Raw genomic sequence first — 17,990 nt, 5'->3', positions numbered from 1 at the left:
GCCCAAGTATAAATGAATAAAATACTTTAGCATTGCAAGATGAAGCCTGCAACATCTTGGCCTCAGAGGAAGGCCATGGGCAAACCACCTCCGCATATATCTTGCCAAGAAAGCCCCAAGATAAGGTTGCAATAAATTAGGAGTTGACTTAAAGCACATAACAAGTGGTAGATTGGAAGCATTGGGGTGGAGTAGATATTTTCCTTCTACTTGGCTGGACATGTGGTTTTTACTTACTCTTTCTTGCTCATTTGCTGCTCTCTTGCTGTCTGAATTTTGGGATTGTTCCCACTACATAAGCCAGGACGCTATGTGATAGAAGGCAGCTTTTGGTTATTTTTCTCCAGTGCAGAGTACATTCCCATTGCTTTTGTGTAAAGAAAGCCTTGTGTCTGCATAGCCTCCATAAAAAAATGGGAATGGTAGGGACATCAGATCTCAAAACTCCCTGATAGTGCACTATCTGAGTCTTAGACCTGGGATTGGGTGTGTGCAAAGATTATTCTAAACCCTGGTTTTGAAAATATGCTAGGATTCCTGGGCAGGAGGAATTGGGCACCAAACCTTGCTGTTCAGGCACTGTTCTTCTAAATGGCTTGGATCCAGACTGCCTGAAGGACCCTATCTCTCCATAGAAGACAGCTCAGATGTTGAGATCAACAGAGGAGGGCTTTCTCTCAGCCCACTCTGCTGCCACAACAAACAACAATTCCCAGAATTCCAGAGCTTTGAGCCATGGCAGTTAAGTGGCCTCAAACCGGATTATTTCTGCAGTGCAGATGCAGCCATTGGGTGCTCCAGACCTCCCTTCCTCTGGTCGTTGGGGGTGGAGAAAGCCAAGGACGCCTGATCTGGGGTGGAGCAGGCAGAAGAAATCAAAAGTGAAAGCGAAGCTGGAGGGCAGACAAGAAGAAGTGGGGAGGTAAGTGGAAATGGAGGGATGGGGGCTGATCAAACTAATCCCTTCCCGGCCTGTAAGGTCCTGGTTTGAGCCAGATTCCTTCCCAGAGGCTCACCAGAGCCTTCATCACTTAGGACTGACTTTTACAGTAAAGCCTTTTCCTCCATCTGATCTTAGGGGCCACTTGCTGCTGGTTTGCCTGTTTCCTCTTCAAAGAATCTGGAGGTGGGGTGCTCTTATTTTTTCTGTAGGACACATTTGGTGAGGAGTACAATAACATCCAAAATCCACAGAACGGTGATACCTTTATAGGGCCAACCAGAATGCAGAAAATGCATGTTGCAAGCTTTCAGAGCTCCATTGGCTACTTCATCAGTCCAAGGTGTTAAAAATCATATGGGAGTAGCTTTCCATTGAAACCAGTGGAAAGCTGTGGGTCAAGCTTGTAACCGACATCATAATTGCCCCCCTCCTGTATGATTCTTAAAACCTTTGCCTGATGAAGAAGCCAGTGGAGCTTCGAAAACTTGCAACATACTTATTGTGCCTTTTGGTTGGCCCAATAAAAGTATCACCTGTTTTCTAGATTTTGGATATACTGTACTTTGCAACGTGGGCAACATGGCTACCTCTGGATATGATATTTCGAGAGACGATGCCTCTTTGTGGTTGTCTACTTTCACATCTCCCCTGCTCAAGCTCAAGTTTCTAAATGATGGGCCAGCCAAAAGCAAATGTGGCCTGAGGCCTTGTTTTTTTCTGGAGGTGTTGACAACTGCTTACGTCTCTTGGATGAGTATTTGGCCTCTGATCTTTTTAAATAGTATTGTAGAGGAAATACAGGCATTGATTGTGTTAAGATTGTATTAAGAATTAGTTTGTAGACTATTAAATTAGGCTCCAGTTAGCTTGAGACAATTGAAGTCAGGAAGATTCCTGATCCAGGGAGGGAATATCTGTTTTTCTTATTAAAGCAGATTTCTAGACTTGATGGCTGGGAAGAGAGACTTGACTCTGTGGCTGAGGATACTTGATGAAATGGTGGGATTGGACTGAAGAGTAACTGAGCAAGAGTTTAGTGTCCTCCTTTACAACTACTGTATATACTCATCTATAAGTCTAAAAATGTATGCCCAAAAATTGACCCCAAAATCCCAGGTCAATTTATTTATGGATCACTATGGAAATGTGATAGGAGCTCTTTCAGATTTTCCCATGTAGTGTGGAAAGGAATTTATTTCTCTCAGAAGGCAAGCAGAAAGAGTCCTGGGTTGATACTGCTGTTTGCTTAAGAGAGCATCTCCCACCCGCAAAAGCTCAAGTGATGAAGCAAAAAGCATTGATGAGAGTCTCTATTGCCATGCGCACACATATACACTCTGAAGGAGCCTCCAAGTTTTACCTTCAACCTATCCATGGGTCATGGCTAAAGCCACAATTTTGGCCCCAAAACCTGACATCGACTTATACAGTACATGAGGTTGACTTATAGTTGAGTATATACGGTACTTAAAGTAGGATGAAGTGTGTTCAAATCAAAACACAGGGTGTATGTGTATCAGAAGTAGCTGAAGAGTTCATCTCCATTTGGTTGTGTGTAAAGCACCTAACACAGCCTCTCTCTTTCAGGTGCATCAACATGGCAGAGTCAGATGAGGTAAGCACCAACAGGTAACTAATGGGCAAACTGCCTCTCTGTGGTATCTACAAGAGGAAGGAGAAGGAATGAGTAGCATTAGAGCAGTGATTCCCAAGCCCTGGTCCTTCTGGTGTTTGTTTTGCACTTCGGTTCCTAGAATCCTAGGCTGTTGGCAAGGATGGCTGAGGCTTTGGGGAGCTGAAGTCCAAAACACTTGAAGGAACAGAGTTTGGAAATCACTGCTCTAGAGAAACCCAAAGTTCTCCAACGATTGTTGGCTACAGCTCCCATCAGCCTTATCCAAGCCAGTAATAAGAAACTGTTTGTGTTATAACAACAGAAGGAGAGTCCTGTTGAATCAGGTCAAAGCTCTGATTCCTTGTCCAACCTCCTATTTCTCAAAGTGGCTATACAACTGTTTTTACCTGCAAGTCTTTGGCTGGAATCCTGTTGGAGACTCCTAATTAGAGTAGACCTATTGAGTCAATTGTTGAATGGTAAGTCAACCCGTAAGGAAATTGCTTTTGTAGCTCTACTGTACTGTACTCAGGAGTAACAATAGGATTTAGACTTTGATGTGAAGTGCCTTAGTGCTCCTCTGTTCCTGGAAGTAGCAAGCATGATCAGTGGTTGGTGACAGACCTGTCTACCTCCATGTATTTGAGTAATGCCCTTGAAAGCATTTCAAATCAGTAAACACACTTCTATGTTTAACTGACAGCATTGCATGCACATATTTTCGTTCCCCTCCCCATCCTCAGTCTGCTGCCCATTAATTTCACTTCATGTTCCCAGGCTCTAGCATTAAAACAGAAAACAAAACTAAGATCTGCCCACTCTGTTTCACTAATCATTTTATAAGTCCCTACCATGTCATACTGCCACATCTCAGCCATGTTCTGTTTAACCTACAATCTCAAACTCTTCACTCTTCCTTATAGTAAAAGTATTCTGACTTCTTTAGCATTGTTTTCTGTGAATGTGAAATTAGAATAATTTTTCTCCATGGACTCCAGTGCTGTATGCTTATATTGACTCCCTTTGCTACTTGGTTGTTTACTATTCACTCAGCTACATGAGATCCTTACTGAGTTCTTTAGTGATTGTTTGGACTTTTGATATTCTTTGGACTGGGGCATGGCTTTGGTGCGGCTTCTGGACTCTTAGGATGCATGCATCATTTAAACAGTATACCTCCAAAGTGACCCAAAGCAGCTTTATTTTGGCCTGTCTGCACGGGACCAATGTTTTTATTTCTTTTGCTCCCCTCACCCCAAGTAGTCACCTCCAGATTTGTGTTATGGACCAAAGGCCCTTGACTATAAGCTTCCTTTTGCTCTGCAGGATTCCTTTATCCAGCTTCCCATTGAGAGCATCTCAGCAAGTGGATCTTGGGAGACGATAGCTGAACAAACTGCGCGGGAGATTAAGAAATGTCAGGTAATTCTTTGGACATGTGTATGACCTTAACATTTAATGTGAGGTATGTTGGACCCCATGCTGCCTAAATACCCTAAAAACGCCACATTTAGTTTTATCTTGGAAACTAAGCAGGGTCAAACCAGATTAGTACTTGGAGGGAAGACTACCAATGAATACCAGGTGCTGTAAACTATATTTCAGAGGAAGCAACGGGCAAAACCACCACTGAGTATTCCTTGCCCAGGAAAACCCTATGAAAATCATAAGGTTGCTATAAATTGACAGGTGACTTGAAGGCACACACACAGGTACATTTTGGAAATTATTTTGGAAGACAACCCCCTTCTTTAAAACTGTATGTGGGGAGTGGGGCTGGCTTTCGTTATTCTGGAATAGAAAACACTCTGAAGTTCATGCAGATGCCATAAGTCGACAAGTTACATAATGGCATAGGCACACACAATAGTTGAGGTACACTCCAGATTATTTCTTAGAGCAAGACAGTGCTGGTTGATTTTTGCTTCCTTCTGGCTTTCAACTCCAGTGAGCTCTTGTTCAAATTAAGTCATGGGAGAAGAGGTCTGACATGCTTGTGGTGTCTCCTCATTTCCAGGATACATGCAAAGCTTTGGAGATGGACCGTTTGGCATTGCAGGAAGGCAGATTGGAGTGCGAGCAGGAAGCATCCAAATACCAAGAGGCAGCTGAGCTTCTCTTTACTAAACTCCGTCAGTATGAAGATAAAGTCCATTCGCAGGGATTAACATTCAAGGTATGACGTGTTTTATGTAAACCATGGTTTCATTTACATCAAGCCAAACTAATTTCTTCATCATGCCAAGCCAAATTCTGTCCCAAGAAAAGCTCAGTTCCAGGAAATTCATAATTTATGCCATTTCAATTAAACTTGAAGCCATTCTGGTTGAGAGATTTCTAGAGCTGCAGTCTGGAAAAGGATTTTTCCCCAAGCTCTCAGTATTTAGTTATCCAGATATGATGAGGTGATGAGGTGCTTCAGAACTGGGGTGGGCAACTCTTGAGGGTCTCTAGACCTTGGCGGGTTGCACACATGCACACACTTTAAAGAAAAACAGGAGATACTCCTAAAAGTGCCAGGGTGCATGGTGTTATCACTTGCAGGCTGCTGTGGCTGCTGGTGGTGGGTCTGTTTCAGATCACTTCTATGATGCTTCTGTACTGCACAACTGTAACTGTTTCATACCACATTAAGAGCCATGGGTCCATCCTATGGCATTTAGGTAATGCTAGTTTGAGAGAGACCTAGAATCATCAAGTATTAAAGCTTTAGAATTCTAGTAGAGAATTCAAATACCTCATAAAACTGTATGTTGCAGGATTCCTTAGGATGGAGCAATGGTGGTTAAAGCTATATCAAACAGCTATCATTTAATAGTATTGATATCCCCATTTTTAAAGCTATGTGGGGCCTGAAAAGGACCTGGGAGAAAAGAAATAGCCTTTAAATGGGATTCCCCCCCCCCCAAAAAAAAAAAAACACCTTTGGAGGTTACTGTCACATCCAAAAATAATGCAAGGCTCCAGGGAACTGCATTTCAATTGTGGGGGGGCATTTCACCTACCCTGTTCTGAACTGAGGTGCTATGGCAAATAAGTGCCCAGGCTGGGCTCTTGAAGGTTGCCCACAACTATTGGTTCCTTGTTTCCTGTTAATGGTGTATGTTCTTTTCCTGCAGAAAAAGATGCAGCAGCTGAAAGAAGAAGGAAATCAGTTGCAACAGGAAAAGGAGGCACTGGAAAAAGAACTAGAGGAGCTAGAGAGGGCTCAAATTGTCCCAAAAGGTCTGCACAAGGTATTGTGGAGTGTAATTTATATTCTGATTTTAAAAGACAGATAACCTTCGTTTTAGGATCAATCTGCCAACCTAACACACAATAAAACATAAAGCCTCAAAGCAGAGTCCATGAGCATCTGAATGGTTAATGCATCTTAATTGTCTATTCAGCTTATTACTTGGAAACCAAGGAAGGAACTAGAGGTGATTCTAAAGATTCTCAACACAGAAGAACCTAGTAACACACCTCCAGGTTCTTCTGTGGGTTCAGTTGTTTCTCTGTTTCTGCTTCTTCAGCTCAGTATTTGGGACATCTTTGGGCTGTGCAATCTTACAGGATATTCCTGACACCGTAAAGCACCTGTATCTTCAGGGTCTTTTCTGAGCCTTCCCATGTAAAGTTGTTTTGGTCATTAGGAGCCATCCCAACACACAGTCTTGACAGAAGAGTTAAGCCCTTTGGCTGGTTATCTAACCCAATATGATTTTTTCAGACAAAGGGAATACAGACACCCTTTTATCCATATTCCTTGCTTTTCACTGTTTGCTGTGTAAGTTGGAGGTCTGCACTAGCTTGGTGTGCTGAGTCCTGCACTCAGGTCTCCATCCTTTGTCCATATAATCCATCTCTTTCCCTTTGCCCTAAAGTATTTTATTTAAGAAGCCACTTTGATTCCAGGTGCAATCCTAGCGAGTTCCTCACAACTTACTGTTATTTGTTTCTATGGTTCTCAAATTTTGCATAGATATGTGGCCCATGTTTTAAGATTTTTATGAAGGCCCAGAGTACATCTGAGTTGTCCCATGTTCAGCTTGAGCTGAATATTTAGATGGAGGAAATATGAATTTGGATAACTGTAAGTAAGGCTAACGATCTAGGAATGAGTCCATGCCTCATAGCAAGGCAAAGTAACTACAATAACAATTGGCAATTATAAGTTGCCAGTGCCATAGTAGATAGAATCCTAACTCAGTTATAGATCAGGGATCACATCTGCATACTGTAGGTTTTTCTGGAAGACCTGTAATGATACGCTCTAGCCAACACAGGGGCCATGCTGCCTGAGGGATTCTGGCACCTGTAGTGGTTAAATGCCTGTACTGCAGCCATTCACTCGAAACCACAAGGTTGCGAGTTCAAGACCAGCAAGAGGGCCCAAGCTCGGCTCAGGCTTGCATCCTTCCGAGGTCGCTAAAATGAGTACCCAGACTGTTGGGGGCAAATTAGCTTACTTGCTAATTAGCTTGCTTGCTGTTCACCGCTATGATCTTTGGAACAGCGGTATATAAATAAAACAAATTATTAAAATTATTATTATTAACTTTTTGAGTTATGTGCAGGCATTATTTGGAGCAAGGTTCCACATATGGGGCACTACTAAGAAGTCCCTATCTATCCCCACCAGACATACCTCTTTTAATGGAAATTCAAGTAAGATCTCTCATACTGATTTCAAGAAGCAGGGGGGGTGCTGTAGGTGAAGGTGGTTCTTCAGATATGTTTCTAGTTTCTCTCCATACAACCTTAGAAAAGGCTCTTTTACTTGAGCACATATAATAAGTGTTCACTTGGTCTGTTCAGGAGTCACTAAAAATCTCAGAGTTCTTCTTGGGCTTTCTCTGATGGGAATAGAGTTTGTCTTCACTTAATTTCTAAAAGGACAGTGGCTGGGGATTAAAGCTACCTGTCTGTCATGTTCCTTGTTCAAAAAACCCACGGTGGAGAAAGGCAGCTGCATCACTGGTGATGCAAAAACATTACATATTGGGACTGGGGAATGGGTGACTCTTCATAGCTTTGAAAGTTATTTTTTGGTCTAAATTCCACTGGAGGTGTTGGCTAGCAAATTTGGGGAATTAACAATCCAAAAAAGTAGTTGTTCTAAACTCTGCTTGAAATGTTGCTAAACTCCCATTTTCCACCAAATTCCAGGCAATCTAGCCAGTTTTGAGGGATGGTAGAATATTCTTTATCAAACTTTGAGAACAACTGGTTCCCTAGCCTTGTTGCAGATAACACAGAAACACTTTGTCTTGTAACACTATGTTCCCTGTTTAACCTTGCCCTTGAAAAGTAGTCTGAAGGCTGAGCATTTACTCATGTAAAGCTCTGGCGTTTGGGCAATTTCAAAAAGTTAATTTTTTGGCCTACGGTTCCCAGAACTCTCCTGCTAGCATGGCCATGCTGGTTGAGGAATTTTGGAAGCCTGAGGATAAAAAGGTTACTTGGCCATGCAATGGGTGTGAGATAGTCTAATGATGAGCTAATCAATCCAGATCGAATCTGTAAAAATCTAGAAGGAAATAGTATGTATCCTGCCCAAAAAGCAACCCAGCATCGTTGTTTCCCCATATTCAGGTGGAAGCCAACCTTCCTGAGAGGAGTGTTGTGTTTAAAGGCCATGTGGAAGAAGAGAAGACAGAAGGGACATTGTCTGATACAGTGGCAATCCAGCCTCAGATCCGATGCCCCATTCCTGGAGGGTCAGCTCTCATTACTTTTGAGGATCCTGAGGGTAAGAGCAGCCATTCCTGGTTGAAATCTTAATGTGTTACATGGATTTGTAATTGCTTGACCAGCCGAACCCAAAGGGTGCTCAACAATGGCTCCTGTTCAGTGACCAGTGGGGTCCCACAGGGTTCTGTCCTGGGCCCAGTGCTATTCAACATCTTTATCAATGACTTGGATGAAAGAATTGGGGGCATACTTATCAAATCTGCAGATGACACCAAATTAGGAGGAGTAGCTAATAACCCTGAGGACAGGGTCAAAATTCAAAATGACCTTAATAAATTAAAAAGCTGGGCTAAAGCTAACAAAATGAATTTCAACACAGAGAAATGTAAGGTACTGCACTTAGGGTGGAAAAATGAAATGAACAGATATAGGATGGGTGACACCTGGTTGAACGAGAGACTACATTTGAAAGGGATCTGGGAGTCCCAAGCAGATCACAAGTAGACCATCTCTGCATGCTCTTTCTTTGCTTTCCCTCCAATTGCCACCCCAGAATGCCATCTCTCCTTACATACACATATGTAGCAAAAGCATTCACACATTATATCAATTTGCCAAATTTAAAAGGGGACACAAGCATTTGCATATTCTGTCACACACACACACAAAAATAATTTTAAAAAATGCCACTTGGAGAGGGGAGGCATGTTCCGCCCATTCCCCTCCCTTTGACCTAAATCCCTCCCCTGAACTTGACCCGATCATGACCGGGGCCAAATTCACATTTGCCGGCAGCAGGGAAGAAACAGGTTTTCCTAAAAGAAACTGGAAATAATCCACTTTCGGAAAATCCACTCTAAGGGGGATTTGCCCTTGATCGGGTGTGCAAGACCCTAGTTCTGATGTGTTTAAACCAGTGCCAATGGGAAATTCCCACTTTTAATCCGGGTTACAATTCAGTACAAAAGGTAGTCTGAATGGCCCCTTAGATTACCTAGTAAAAAACAGAGGTTGGAAAAATGACCATGCTAGCTGGCAGATTTGGGGAACTGTAGTGCACACAAGTACCATTTCTGAGCTGTGATTGCTCAACTGATGAAGTGGCTCCATTTCCATCTGTTAAATGGCTGCTGCTCAGTGACATTTAGTGAGAAAAGGCAGGCCTGGCAAAGCTGGAAATTGCCCTTTTGTTTTACAAAAGAAAAATAATATCACCCAGATGTGATTCCTAGTTCAATTGAGTCAAAGGTTTCTTAAACATGTTCTGCAAATCTTCCATTGGTGATGATCCCATAGTCCTCTTCACCCTTCAAGCAATGAAGTAGATGGAAAATTCTTTCTTCTCTCCATCTTAAGAAAGGGTAAAAACTGATAATGGGTTACCAAACTGACAGGAGAGCTGGAAATGGAAGAGGATTTGGGGGCTGGACTGATCTCTTTCCTGTCTTCTCTCCTTCAGTTGCCCTCAAGATCATTGCAATGGGGCAGCACCGGGTTCAATTGGATGAGTGGACCTATGTGTACGTGAAAGCCGAGCCAATGACTTTGATCTTGCCCTCATCGGTGGAGGTGGGTTCAAAAGTCTTTGGCTTAGCCATGAGGAGTGTCAGTGTTTGCTTGTAGGATGGCTTTCACACTGCTGGTAACAGGCAGTGTGGTATGTGGTGAGGAAGAAAATGCACATTTTTCACCAAGCATGTATTAATGTTTTGACTAAGAACAGATTTTAGATTTGACAGCTTCTTTTCGGTAACATAGGGGTGAAACAGACCGCCCCAATAGAACGGCTCCATGCAACCCCTGGGAGTGCCAGATTGGGCCCGCGGCACCCACATGCTGCAGGCCTGATCCAGCGCTTTGCTGGCTTAAAAAGGGCTGGCAAATTGCTGCTCTTTCTGAAAACGGCAAAAAGCTGTCCTTGCTGTGGCAGTGGCAGCTTTTCGCCAATTTTTGGGTGCAGCACGGCTAAATGCTGTGCCGAAGAAGGGATGTGACACTGCCCACAGTCTGGGTGGGTGGGTGGCGTGACACCGACATCGGGGCCTGTGGTGTGCAGACACCATGCCCCTACTCTGCCCTGAGGCTGGTGTTAAATGCCAGTCTCTTTATCTCCCTAGATTACACAGAGGCCTCACTCCTAGAACAGCACAACCATCTCTGACTTCTGAAATTTCAAAAGGCAGCATTTTATACATGAAGTCCCTTTTATCTATAGGAAATGCAGAGCTTTGAAAGCATGTGATTTTTAAAAATTATTATTACATCTTCCATAATCCCCAAGCCCACTGGCCATGTTAACTGGGAAATTCTGAGAGTTGTAATCTCCAAAAAGGAACATTTCCAGATAAAATGAACTGCCAGCTGTGTTTTAAACTTGTCTTGGAGATTACATGGCATTTGTGTTTTGTAATTGGGAATGCTCATAAATCAGGGATGGGAAACAGCAGTGTTTTCAGGACCAGTTTTCTGTTCCAAGGACTCTCCCAGGACTACACATGCAGCCGAAATGCCAAAGGAAAGGATGAAACAGAAGTGGTCTGAAGTCCACTTTGGGGTGAAAAAAAATGAATTTTTAAAATGTTAAACTTCATAGGATTTCTTGCAATCTGTTCATTTGCAAAGTGTCCATGAGTGGCAATTCCTCCTTCCCATTTTATAATCAGAAAAGTGGTGGTCTGAAAAGATTGAGAGCCACAAAACAACTTGGGGGCCACATGTGAGCCCAGTGCCAGACTTCATCCTTGTCTGACATAAATGCATGTAAACCTTTCACGCTGGCTGGAGCTGCCTTATTTAGGGTCCAACCTTTGTGCAACGCTGATGTGCACACAGGCAATAATTGATTAGACTGGTGGGATGTATAGCCTTGGAGGCAGGGATGGTAGGGAGCTGTACACCCAGGTGCAGCCTTGCCAGGACTGGATCCCTAATATCTAGCAATAGGCTACCCCTGTCCAAAAGCATTGGGCCAGATAGCGGTGGAAGGCAGTCAGCATGCAGAGTCATGCTATCCTCCATTCCTGCTGATGGGCCTTCTTTTTAAATGACATTTCAGATTGGCTACTTCCTTTACATTCCTTCCTCCTGCTTCTCTGCTCTTCAGATTTCTGTGGAACGGAGTCCCCGACAGATCCTGCTATCTGGATTACCCAGCCTTTCTATCCCAGACGACCGGCTGCTTGACAAGCTAGAACTGTTTTTCAGCAAACGGCAGAACAAGGGTGGTGAAGTGGAGCGTATAGAAAGGTTGAGTGGTTCTGGCCATGTGGCGTTGACTTTTGCAGAGGATGGAGGTATGAACTAATGTTGGCAGCAAAGGTTAGAGAGGATTGTTTTGAATAACAGTTCCCAGAATTGCCCAGGTTGCTAGATTATTCTGGGAGCTGTAGTCATAAAAAGTGATGTTTCCAAGCTCTCTGGAGGGAGAATGGAGGAGGCTGATGATTCAACACTGGGTGGGTGGGTGAGGTGGGAACGGTTCTTCATTCTGATAAGGGAAACTTAGTTGTGTGGCATTCTGAGCTGGCATCCTGTTAGTGCTATATGTTTGTATATGTCTCTTTTGGTCAAAGCCTTAAGTCACTGGGTCCTCACATGTCCATTCCATGCTTGGTAAGAGCAGTGGGAGATGGGAGAAACATCTGGCTACAGGCTTGCAGCATGAATTTGTTAATGGTCTGACTAATCTGTTGTTTTATCTGCTAAGAGGGCCTCACTAGAGAAGCACATGAATGGGAATAGACATCCTCTCATAATTTTTCTGAGACAAGAGCAGTAGTGCTGCATTGAAACTAAAAGTGGAGACACCAGAGTCATGATAGCCCCTGGATCCATATTACAAAAAAAGGATCCAAAAGTGATGGCAGGTGTCTTGTATTAACAAACCAGTTTTAATAGCTTTCACTTTTTCACAAAAAGTATTTTTTTCTAATGCTAATGGATCTTAGTTGTCCATTCAACACCAAACCACTCCCCAAATATTTGGCATCACACAGATCACTCACAATGATGCATTATTGCATGGAAAATCCATGCTATCCATGGAAAATCCACCTCTCTATTTACCATGATCATTGCTTCTTAACTTGGAATGGAGTGGTTGTGGAGGCTAATTGCATCCTTGCCTTCCTAATCAAAGAATCACAGTCCTCCTACTCTAAGATCCTGGTTCGACTATATCATTCATGATCTAGGTTGAACTCTTGGTTTTTGATGCTCAGTGCCTTTAACAGTCTGGGTTGTTGTTGTGTGCCTTCACGTTGTTTCCAACTTATGGCAACCCCAAGGTGAACCTATCATAGGGTTTTCTTGGAAGATTTGTTCAGAGGAGGTTTGCCATTGACTTCACCTGAGGCTGAGAGCATGTGACTTGCCCAAAGTCACCCAGTGGGTTTCATGGCTGAGCTGGGACTCAAACCCTGGTTCTGAGAGTTGTAGCCCAGCGCTCAAACCACTACATCATGCTGCCTTCCCTTTAACGGACCGATCCTCTGCATACTTATAAAAGCCCTATACCTATTCACAGGTATTTCCACTACAGCCATTATATTACGTGGTAGCAAAATGTTCCATAGCATAATGGTATCTAATGGGACAAAACCCCTCCTTTGATTCATCTTTTAAACTACATCTTCTTTTTTTATAGCAGGTGATCCTAAAGTCTCCATACCGGGCGAATTACTTTTTCCTAATATGTTCCTTCTATTCTACTCATTTTATGAGCTACGCTCACAGGCTCACTGGCCTTCTTCTTAGGTGGCTATATAAATTCAGTTAATGAATCTTTCCTTCACAAAGTCGGGGTTCATTTTAAGTGAGGACATCTCTCAGTCATGTTCAGCAGACTTCCCAAATTAGGTGCCCTCCAATTGTGTTGGACTACAACTCCCGCAATTCCACAACCAACTGTGCTCAACTGTGGGTTGTGAGAGTTGTATTGCAACACATCTGAGAAGTGCAAGCTGGAAAAATCTGATCCCCAATTTCATTAGAGTTGTTTCAGGAAGAGCTTGGTGAGAAAATGATATAAAGAAAGTTAGGCCCTGGCCAGAACACAGAAACAAGGTAGTCCCTTTCCAGATGGCTTGATTTACACTCCACCCTGTTGGATCCCAAGAACTGCAAGATTTTTTGGGGGGAGGGAATGAAATGAAATGAAAATAAACAAGCCACAAAGATCTAATGCACACACCTGGAAAGAGAGGCTGTAAAAATTAAAGAGTTTTTGGACAATTTACAATCCAAAGGACAATAATCTTTAGAAAAAGAAGTTGCCCAAGCTCTGACAGATAGATTTGAGACATGGTTCTTTTCGCCAACCCAATTTTTTCACCAGTGGCTGAGCACCTTGTCCGAAGAGGTCAGTTCCAGGTGCCCATTGGAAAGGAGACCTACACAATCAAGGTTTCACACCGTGTAAGCGGAGAAGTCAGCGATCTACAGGTGAGCGGAAAGACACAAAGACAAACCCCCCATTGCATTCCTCTCACCAAGCAAGAACCTCTGCCACCTCCCAAACTAAGGCAAAATTAGGATAAAATGTAGGGTTGCCATATCCAGGCACCTCCTTTGCATATTATGCAAATTATTGTAATTATACATATTAATAATTTGCAGTCTGATTATGTGAATTCAGCATATTAATCATTGTACTTTTTCTACCATTATGTTTCAACCTCAGTACCAGCATGAAGCTAAGAGATCTCTTCCCTGCTAGCTGGTGTGAAAAGAGGGAGGCTTTGTAGCAGCTCCAGAGAGTAAAGGGCATCCCTTTACACTTTGGAGGCTGTTTGGAAGCAAAATTCCACCATGCTGCCTAACCCTAGGCTCAAGCTGCCAATGCAATCAACACACAACACAAGGCCATCTCTGCGTGCCTTCTTTCCTTTCCTGCCTTCTGGGCTTGTCTGAGGAAAGGAATAGAATGGAAGAATAAGGTGGCAATGCAATGTTTGTGTAATAGTGATTGGAGCCTGCGGGGGAAGAATGAGGCTAATGCCAGTGCCAGTCTTCTTGCACAGTTTCCTGCTTCATCATCACTGCCACATTTAATCTACCTATTGGCCTGAGAGGAAGGGGAAATCCGGGATTTACTGCTTCAACTGTCTCCCCAGGGAAGAGGGGTTTACTCTGCTAATGTAAAGGAGATATAAATAGAGTATACAGTAGGCCCTTGGTATCCACTGGGGTTTGGTTTCAGGATCCCCCCCCCCCCCCCCGTGGCTACCAAAATCCATGGATGCTCAGGTTCCGTTAAATACAATGTCATAGGACTTTATCACATGGGGAAAATCAGGGGTTTAAATGATTATTATCCCATGAAAATCACACAATCACGATTAAGATTTTCACATGACATTGTAATTAAAGTATCATTATCTGGGGAATAACCAGGGAATAACCAGCAACAAATCATTCATGGGGAAATCCCGTGAATGATTTGTTGCTGGTTATTCCCTGATTATTCCCTGGATAACGATGCTTTAATCATGATGTGTGTGAAACTCCTAATCGTGACTGAGTGCTTTTCATGGGATAATCAGTGTTTAAACCTCCGTTTTCCCCCATGTGATAAAGTCCATAGTAGAATGGAGTCCTTTATATAAAATAGCAAAATCAAGGTTTGCTTATTGGAATTTGTATATTTTTGTAATACTTTCAAGCCATGGATGGTCAAATCTGTGGATAAATCCGTGAATTTGGAGGGCCTACTGTATTTCCATATTGTTGTTCTCTGAAGATTTATGAACGATATGATGGTTGGTTTTTGTTTGTTTTTTGCATGCTTTTAATGGGTGTCTCTGCCTTAGACTCCATCTCTGCAAGAAAAGAAAGCATGTGGCAGCTGGTAGAAATGGTCCTGTGGGGATTTTGTTACTATCTAGACAGCTGTTTCTTGAGTTTACATTCATCTGAGGACCCTGTGGGTTTTTGGATGTCTGCTTACCAGCCTCCATACCTTTTTCTCTCCATCCCAGTTCCGCCCTTCTGCCTGTGCTCAGACTGTCCTGCTGTCAGGAATTCCAGATGTCTTGCGTGAGGAGCTGATGCGTGAAGCCCTGGAGATTCATTTCCAGAAGCCCAGCAAGGGTGGCGGAGAAGTGGAAGATGTTCTTTACATCCCAGCAGGAGCCTCTGCAGTAGCTGTCTTCACAGAGGCAGAAGACTGAGTTGCCTCTGCTTTCCTGAGCCAGAGAAAGTGTGGTCTTCTCACTCAACACAAGCGGTTTCTAAAATCTATGGGGGGAAGAAGCTTTGAGAAGAACAGAAACACTGAGGATCTGGAAATGGGAGGGATGGATTTTTGATGGCTGATAGTAATAAAAAATGTAGGATAGCAGAAACTGATGTGCAGATATCGCCAAAGTGTAAAAATAGAAATGGGTTTCATTTTGATGCCAAGTCAGAGGGTGTGAAGAAGCCAAGTAGGGCATGGAAGGGTATCCATTCCTTCTATCTCAAGTGATAGAGGCATCAGAGCATAAAGCCCCTTCTCTTGACATCTGATCTATCGTATACTGGTTTGGAGCGTGTGTTTTTTCATGCCTTGCTATTCCTGTTTTGTTAAGCCACTGCTTAGCATTTGGATGATTCTGATTCCTCATCTGCTTTTTGCACAGAGGGGTCACAATGTAAAAAAGGCAGACTAAAGACAATGTCAAGGAGAATTGCAGCTGTGTTGTTTGCTACTATGTAATTCAGCATGTGTTCATTCATTCTTTACCTAAGAACAAGCTTTTGTACATATGTATGGAAAGTCTACCACAACAGGTTCTGCTGTGACTCCTTAGTTTTACAAGACTAGCATTCTACATCTGCAATTGTGGCATCCTATTGGTGGGAAATACCCAACAATTGAGAGCCAGTGTGGCGTAGTGCAGGGGTGGGCAAAATGTAGGCCTCATAAATATCCCAGGCTCAAACCTTTTTTGCTTCAAAATGCCCACAAATGTACTCTTGGAGGTGTAGAGAGTGTTTCCACCAGATTTGGAAGCCCCACAGATCCCACAAGGACCTTGCTCTGAAATGCCCCAAAAATGGCCTCTATGAAAATGGGACGTCTTATGCCCCCTCCAGAGAGGCCCGTTTTGAAACAGGAAGTGAGTTTTGCTCACTTCTTGTTAAAAATGTCTCTCCTGGATCTAGGAATTGCCTAGAAAGGCTCCAGAATTGAATAATTGCCTAGAAAGGCTCCAAAATGTCACCTACTTTTAGAGGCCTCAGTGGGCAAAAAATATTTTGGGGGGAGCAGGTACAATGGAGAAGTGTGGCCCTCTCAGATCTCCAGGAGGGGCAATGGCTAACACGGTCTCCTAGCTTTCTACAATTGCCCACCCCGGTTTAGTAGTTTGAATGTTGGACTAGGGTTGCATCTACACAGCAGAAATAATCCACTTTAACTGCCATGGCTCAATGCTGTGGGATTCTGGGGCCAAACTACAGTTCTCAGAATCCCATAGCATTGAGCCATGGCAGTTAAAGTGGTGTCAAACTGGATTATTTCTGTCATGCAGATGCATGCTAGGAGACCAGGGTTCAAATCCCAGATCAGCCATGGAAATCTTCGGATGATCTTTGGCAAATTATACTCCCTCAGGCGTAAAAGAAGTCAGTGGCAAAAACACCTATGAGTGCATCTTTGACAGGAAGGCAGATAGCAATAACCAGCCCAGGTTTGGAGAGCCCTGAAACCAATGGCTTAGTTTTTAAACAAATTGAGTAAAAACAAAATTAAAATGGTATTGAAGCTCAAGTAGATATAGATCTTGCAAAAATTTCTCTCAAAGTTCCTGTTCCTTCAGAAAATTATACTTTTGGGGAGACAGTTGTGAGAAATGTTCTTGTTTTAAGGATCAAAAGGGGGAAGCTTCCAGAATAGTCAGTTATGAGATTTAGGGCAGTGAAATAGTGCTGGAGATTGAGGGAATAAAGATTTGCTTTGTTCAGTAGTGGATTCTCGGATCAAAGTAAGTAATATTTGGTTGCTCAAGTGCTTATTATTCCATACATCTACAACCTGGACGCCAGGGGAGGCAACATAAAGTTACTACGAAACAGAAAGCAGCTGAAGAATGTCAGCCATGTATACATTCATATAATAATAATATAATGTATTTATACCTCTCTAAAAATTACAATTGGTCCATTAGCCAACAATCAAGAGTCAAGGAAGAGCAGTCGTCATAACCTTTATATATGGAATTCAGTCCCACCGGAAGAGATCCGTTTTGAGTGCCTTCTTAAAGGCCTCTAAAGTAGTAATGAGACGGATCTCTTCCGGTAGGTCATTCCATAATTTTGAGGCCGCGGCAGTGAATGGTTTATGTGAAGTTGTCATTAACATGGTGTTATAATGTTCTAGTAAGGACTTCCCAGATGTTCTGAGAGTGCGGGGCGGATTATGTGAATGCCCCAAATTCAGGGATCTCCAAAACAAAGTGGAGGAGAAAGAAAAATATGAATTGAAAGTGTGTGTGGGGGGAGGAGGATATATTTGATCATCTACTGGAGATTTAAAGATATACAGGCTGACTCCCTGATCTGGAAATCTGAAATTGGTAATCCTCCAGAATTGCCCCATTGCAGCCTGAGAGATAGATTGGGAGACTGAGAGGGGGCAGCTGTAAGCTGGCTAAAAATGAAGCCTCCTGGATATAATAGACTCTTTCTCTGGGGCTCTGACATAGAATCATAGAGTTGGAAGAGACCCCAAGAGCCATCCAGTCCAACCGCATTCTGCCATGCAGGAATTCCCAA

At 43.0% G+C, this 17,990-nt stretch overlaps 1 protein-coding gene across 3 annotated transcripts; it reads left to right on the top strand.

The window, feature by feature from the left end:
* The first annotated feature begins 882 nt into the window (after positions 1-882).
* IFI35 (interferon induced protein 35) lies at positions 883-15,930 on the top strand. 3 transcript variants are annotated; one of them, XM_089532140.1, is made up of 10 exons: positions 883-922; positions 2,531-2,558; positions 3,885-3,980; positions 4,576-4,734; positions 5,678-5,794; positions 8,136-8,292; positions 9,694-9,803; positions 11,338-11,527; positions 13,570-13,676; positions 15,212-15,930. In XM_089532140.1, the coding sequence occupies exons 2-10, from the start codon at positions 2,541-2,543 to the stop codon at positions 15,401-15,403; spliced, it is 1,146 nt and encodes a 381-aa protein (XP_089388266.1). In that variant the 5' UTR covers positions 883-922; positions 2,531-2,540; the 3' UTR covers positions 15,404-15,930. The 3 variants fall into 3 exon arrangements, with proteins under 3 accessions (XP_089388266.1, XP_089388269.1, XP_089388267.1); XM_089532143.1 differs by having other exon boundaries at positions 904-922; positions 2,531-2,572; XM_089532141.1 differs by lacking the exon at positions 883-922 and adding an exon at positions 1,080-1,126.
* The last annotated feature ends 2,060 nt before the right edge of the window (positions 15,931-17,990 follow it).

Source organism: Sceloporus occidentalis, unplaced genomic scaffold (genome assembly GCF_023333645.1).
Source record: "Sceloporus occidentalis isolate IW3139 unplaced genomic scaffold, rSceOcc1.0.p SCAF_7, whole genome shotgun sequence".
NCBI classification, from domain to species: Eukaryota; Metazoa; Chordata; class Lepidosauria; order Squamata; family Phrynosomatidae; genus Sceloporus; species Sceloporus occidentalis.
The sequence above is the reverse complement of the archived record's forward strand: the minus strand, read 5'-3'. Positions and strand labels throughout refer to the sequence as shown.

What these genes read in the sequence shown, in the direction of transcription:
- IFI35 (XM_089532140.1), top strand. An exon ending in GGGAGATTAAGAAATGTCAG is followed by an intron (nt 3,981 to 4,575) that starts GTAATTCTTTGG and finishes CCTCATTTCCAG; the next exon opens with GATACATGCAAAGCTTTGGA. An exon ending in GACTTTTGCAGAGGATGGAG is followed by an intron (nt 11,528 to 13,569) that starts GTATGAACTAAT and finishes TTTTTTCACCAG; the next exon opens with TGGCTGAGCACCTTGTCCGA.